General features: G+C 50.8%; 1 protein-coding gene across 1 annotated transcript in view; it reads right to left on the bottom strand.

Annotated features, from left to right (window-relative positions):
* Nucleotides 1–6,000, bottom strand: part of LOC122969996 (regulating synaptic membrane exocytosis protein 2-like) — a 78,561-nt gene that overhangs the window by 8,576 nt on the left and 63,985 nt on the right. Inside the window, exons 27-35 of the mRNA XM_044336063.1 lie at nt 5,581–5,748; nt 4,993–5,102; nt 2,349–2,975; nt 2,130–2,171; nt 1,867–1,944; nt 856–878; nt 663–760; nt 267–416; nt 1–21 (exon numbers count right to left, since the gene is read on the bottom strand). The exon at nt 1–21 is cut by the window's left edge and continues 164 nt beyond it. Coding sequence (XP_044191998.1) covers nt 1–21; nt 267–416; nt 663–760; nt 856–878; nt 1,867–1,944; nt 2,130–2,171; nt 2,349–2,975; nt 4,993–5,102; nt 5,581–5,748 — 1,317 coding nt within the window. The remainder of the gene's footprint in view (nt 22–266; nt 417–662; nt 761–855; nt 879–1,866; nt 1,945–2,129; nt 2,172–2,348; nt 2,976–4,992; nt 5,103–5,580; nt 5,749–6,000) is intronic.

Below are 6,000 nucleotides of genomic sequence, written 5' to 3'. Positions count from 1 at the left end.
GCTCCGGGCGCCGCCGCCGCCCTGCAGGAGGAGAGACACGTCCACACCTGTCTGTCACCTGAGGGGGCGGGACTTACACACAAACACCTGTCAGTCACCTGGAGGAGGGGGTGGGGCTTAGACTGGTCAATCACCTGGAGGAGGGGGTGGGGCTTATACACAAACACCTGTCAGTGACCTGGAGGAAGTGACTGACAGTAACTACTGTAACTATGACGACCTGCTCTCTGACTCCAGTCAGAGCATTTCATTGGTCGGTCTCTTACTTTGCAGGCTCAGGCTCCTCTTCCTCTCCTTCCTCCACTGATTCACTCTTCTGCAGCATGGCTCCGCCCTCAACCGCCAACGCTACTTCCTGTGTTCCCTCTGACCCCGCCCCCAACTCCACCGATTGGCCCTCCAGAGCCTCTGCCCGACTGTGTCAGCCAATAAGAGGAGAGCACAGCAGCATGCAGACAGAATGATGAAAAGTAACTAATGCTAACATGCTAATACAATAGCATGCTAATGTAAACATGAAGCGATGACATAAACAAACATTTGTTGAAGCTCAGAGAATCTGTGACAGTAACTATGACGATGATGATGATGATGATCTCAAACGACTAAACACACATGTTATGTTTCGTTCAGAGAGGTTGTCATGGAAACAAGCTTCTCACCTGATTCTGCGGACAGATCGGGTGTCAGAGGCGTTGGACATGGCCGACATGTCGCTGATGTCACTGTCTGAGGATTTAAATGACAGGCTGTCCTTCATCTGGAGATACAGAGGACAGGTGAGACCAGGTGTATGACATCACATATGACATCACTTACGACATCATGTATGACGTAAATGTCAACTCTGCTCACCTTTGATGGATCCTTCATCACACCTGTGGAGACAGAGAGGGAGGGGTTAGTTTATCACAACACAGTGATGTCACAGGTTTCAGTGAATATAGTCGATGATGTCATAGTTAAGGCACCCAATACAGTGATGTCACTGCGATGGGTGGTGATGTCATAACTGAATCCTGTTCAGCTGCTGCTCACATCCAGAGGAAAAGTTTTTATATGAAGTGTTCTTCAGTATCAGTTGTCTGTACATCACTGCAGAGAGGAGCTGCTGGCTGATTCATGTTATATTTCCTGTTTACATCCCCGAAAGCATTATGGGAACTGTAGTTCTAAAATAAAAGAATAATTTCTCCACATATGGAAGAAAAAAGTGTGAGAACCTGTCTGTTAAACCTGCGTTCTGTCTAACGGCCAGCAGGGGGCGACGCCACTGGCTGCTAGAACACATCTGATGCAACGTATGCTTCATAATGGCCAGCAGGGGGCGACGCCACTGGCTGCTAGAACACGTCTGATGCAGCGTGTGCTTCATAATGGCCAGCAGGGGGCGACGCCACTGGCTGCTAGAACACGTCTAATGCAGCGTGTGCTTCATAACGGCCAGCAGGGGGCGACGCCACTGGCTGCTAGAACACGTCTGATGCAGCGTGTGCTTCATAACGGCCAGCAGGGGGCGACGCCACTGGCTGCTAGAACACGTCTGATGCTTCATGCTTTATTTCTTTCAGTCTATGTTTCATCCTTACATGATCATGAACGTACAGTTTGACTTTTTACTAAATTAGTTTTTACTTTTTACTTTTGTCATGTTCTTCTTTGTAACTATGTTAATAAAAGTGAAATAAAGTTATTATATTATTATTATTATTATGTGTTGATGTATATTCAGTGAATAAAGCCAGCATTGGTACAGTAATTGATGATGGATGGATCTACGAACATCACTCACACCGGGAGAAGAAAACCTAATCTAACTTCCTCTAATGGTCATGTGACTTCATGTTCTACAGGGGGAGGAGCTACCTGTCTGCAGGTGGGTGTGGCTAACAGGTGGTACCATACCATTGGCTGTTTTCTTCTGCTGGTCCTCCCATGTGACCTCTGCGTCATGGCACAGAGAGAGAGATGATCAGGTGATCCTTCTGAATTTGTGACCTCACATATCAAACCAATCATATCGCAGCATTAAACTGAGTCACCTGAGAACACCTGAACAACAGCTAATCAGTTTACAGGATCACCTGAACACATCATCAGACCCTGATGCACCTGAGACACTGACTTACCTTTTCTGGTCCCTCCAGGTGTCGCTGAGCGTCTCTCTGGCTCTGACAGGTGTGAAGTGATGACATCAGCATGATGTAACACATGAATGAATGAATGAATGAATGAATGATGAGAATCTCTGGTCTACACTGACTTGTTTCAGAATCAGAATCAGAAATACTTCATTAATCCCTGAGGGGAAACTGGGCATAGACACATCAAACCTGTGATGTACACACCTGGAGTCTCCGGGGGCGGGTCTGGTGAGGGGGCGGGGCTTGGTGCAGGGGACAGGGCCAGTTCAGGAGGTGGCTGAGGCTGGACTACAGGAGCTGGGGGCGGGGCTTGGGCAGGTTCAGGCGCTTCGGGTGGGGCTTTGGCTGGTTCAGGATCTGGGGGTGGAGCTTGGGCAGGTACAGGAGCTGGGGGAGGGATTTGGGAAGGTGCAGGAGGTGGGGGAGGGATCTGGGAAGGTGCAGGAGCTGGGGGAGGGACTTGGGAAGGTGAAGGAGCTGGGGGAGGGACTTGGGCAGGTGCGGGAGCTGGGGGAGGGACTTGAGAAGGTGCAGGAGCTGGGGGAGGAACTTGAGCAGGTGCAGGAGCTGGGGGAGGGACTTGGGCAGGTGCAGGAGCTGGGGGAGGGACTTGGGCAGGTGCAGGAGCTGGGGGAGGGACTTGGGCAGGTGCAGGAGGTGGGTGGGGTTGGGCAGGTCCAGAGGGAGGCGGGGCTTGGATTCGTATAAGAGGAGGCTGTTGATGATTGACAGGAGGAGGGACCTGTTTGAGGACATGGGGTGGGGCCTGATGATGTAGAGTGGGAGGGGCTACGGTTGCAGTTGACGCTTCAGTGGTTGGTGTGACCAAAACTGATGGACAGAAGAAGATTTTGGAAAAAGACAAAAATGAAATTATGATCAGACAGATGAATGAAAACAGATGAAATGAGGTGATGATATGACCTGAACAGCTAACCAATCAAACGGCTAGTTTTTTACTTCTACTGTTTGTTGTGACTCTCAGGAATTCGAGGAAATACTGAGGACACATAAAAACTGAAAAGAGCAACAAGGTGAGCAGAAACCTGAACCCGAAGCAAACAAGGTGACCTGATGAAATACACCTGTCTTCTAAAATAGGTGAAGTCAGGTGATTTGATTGGTTCAGCAGACAGCCAATGACTGAGGTCTGCAGTTGATACCCCTGACTGGTAACACACCTGACTGTAAAGACACCTGACTGGTGGTGTGTCACAGACAGGTGTGTCGCAGACAGGTGTGTAGCAGACAGGTGTGTCACAGACAGGTGTGTAGCTGACAGGTGTGTCACAGACAGGTGTGTCACAGACAGGTGTGTCACAGACAGGTGTGTCACAGACAGGTGTGTAGCTGACAGGTGTGTAGCTGACAGGTGTGTAGCAGACAGGTGTGTTGCAGACAGGTGTGTAGCTGACAGGTGTGTAGCAGACAGGTGTGTCACAGACAGGTGTGTAGCAGACAGGTGTGTCACAGACAGGTGTGTAGCAGACAGGTGTGTCACAGACAGGTGTGTCGCATACAGGTGTGTCACAGACAGGTGTGTCGCAGAAAGGTGTGTTGCAGACAGGTGTGTCGCAGACAGGTGTGTCACAGACAGGTGTGTCACAGAAAGGTGTGTAGCAGACATGTGTGTAGTAGACAGGTGTGTCACAGACAGGTGTGTCACAGACAGGTGTGTAGTAGACAGGTGTGTCACAGACAGGTGTGTCACAGACAGGTGTGTAGCAGACATGTGTGTAGCAGACAGGTGTGTCACAGAAAGGTGTGTAGCAGACATGTGTGTAGTAGACAGGTGTGTCACAGACAGGTGTGTCACAGACAGGTGTGTAGTAGACAGGTGTGTCACAGACAGGTGTGTCACAGACAGGTGTGTAGCTGACAGGTGTGTCACAGACAGGTGTGTCACAGACAGGTGTGTCACAGAAAGGTGTGTAGCAGACATGTGTGTAGTAGACAGGTGTGTCACAGACAGGTGTGTCACAGACAGGTGTGTAGTAGACAGGTGTGTCACAGACAGGTGTGTCACAGACAGGTGTGTAGCAGACATGTGTGTAGTAGACAGGTGTGTCACAGACAGGTGTGTAGTAGACAGGTGTGTCACAGACAGGTGTGTCACAGACAGGTGTGTTGCAGACAGGTGTGTCACAGACAGGTGTGTAGCAGACAGGTGTGTCACAGACAGGTGTGTCACAGACAGGTGTGTCACAGAAAGGTGTGTAGCAGACATGTGTGTAGTAGACAGGTGTGTCACAGACAGGTGTGTCACAGACAGGTGTTTAGTAGACAGGTGTGTCACAGACAGGTGTGTCACAGACAGGTGTGTAGCAGACATGTGTGTAGCAGACAGGTGTGTCACAGAAAGGTGTGTAGCAGACATGTGTGTAGTAGACAGGTGTGTCACAGACAGGTGTGTAGTAGACAGGTGTGTCACAGACAGGTGTGTAGTAGACAGGTGTGTCACAGACAGGTGTGTCACAGACAGGTGTGTAGTAGACAGGTGTGTCACAGACAGGTGTGTAGCAGACATGTGTGTAGTAGACAGGTGTGTCACAGACAGGTGTGTCACAGACAGGTGTGTCACAGACAGGTGTGTAGCAGACATGTGTGTAGTAGACAGGTGTGTCACAGACAGGTGTGTCACAGACAGGTGTGTCACAGACAGGTGTGTAGTAGACAGGTGTGTCACAGACAGGTGTGTCACAGACAGGTGTGTCACAGACAGGTGTGTAGCAGACAGGTGTGTAGTAGACAGGTGTGTCACAGACAGGTGTGTAGCAGACAGGTGTGTAGCAGACAGGTGTGTCACAGACAGGTGTGTCACAGACAGGTGTGTAGCGGACAGACATACTTCTGTCTGGAGCTCCTTTGGGCGGGACGATGGGCAGCTGGCGTCCTCGGCGGCTGCAGATCGGCGTTCCTGTTGGACTCGTCGTGGTGGATCCGCCTCGAGGGTTCATCCTGTCAGACAGACACCAGAGTCAAACTACCAACCTGACAGGTGCTCCAAGGTCAGAGGTCAGGGGTTAGAGGTCAAAGGCCAAAGGTCAGAGGGGTCGTGCTGATTAGAAATGTTAGATTATGCTCTAGGCTATGTTACCTAACAAACAAGCTAAAGGCTAAAAGGCACCACTGATCAATCAATCAATACATGCAGTGCTCACTGGTCTCCATGGTTACAGGCACAGAGAAACAAAACAGGAAGCTGTCAACTGCTTCAAACAAAAACATGATCACCAGTCTTCCACCAATCAAAGCTCAGCTGTCTCCATGGAAATGATAGGTGATGATGACAACATGCTGTAAACAAACAGAAACCATGTGACTGAGAACCAAAGAGGGTCAGCGGTGTGATGTCATCATGAGGCAATCAGAACGCAGAGGAGGCGGAGTTAAATGAAAGGGTCTGTGGGTGTGGCCACAGCAGGCTGTGGGTCACCTGGTGGGGGCAGGTGACGGGGGGGCGGAGCGTCTGGCCCTCAGGTGGGCGGAGTCACCGCGGTCGATGGAGTGTGAGCGTGTGCAGACAGGTCGGTCCACCATTGCCCGCTGGTCAGCTGACCGGGAGCGGCTGTAGTAATCCTGCCGGTCCATCCCCCGACTGTACCTGCACATCACCATGACAACCATTACGCACCGTCACAACAACAACCTCTGCACCTGCGGGAGGGGTTAATGTGTGTGTCGCGTCACCGTGACAACCGGGCTGCTGTCAGCCGGTTGTACCTGCGGAGAATGTAAGGCACTGACGGCTGGACGGTAGACACCACAGAAGAAGAAAACTGAAAGAAAACCTGCTGGAAGTTAAACACGTTTCCCATGAGGCCTCAGTGAGGATGCAGCAAAGGATGGTGGGAGA

Source organism: Thunnus albacares, chromosome 19, assembly GCF_914725855.1.
Source record: "Thunnus albacares chromosome 19, fThuAlb1.1, whole genome shotgun sequence".
Classification (NCBI taxonomy): domain Eukaryota; kingdom Metazoa; phylum Chordata; class Actinopteri; order Scombriformes; family Scombridae; genus Thunnus; species Thunnus albacares.
The sequence above is the reverse complement of the archived record's forward strand: the minus strand, read 5'-3'. Positions and strand labels throughout refer to the sequence as shown.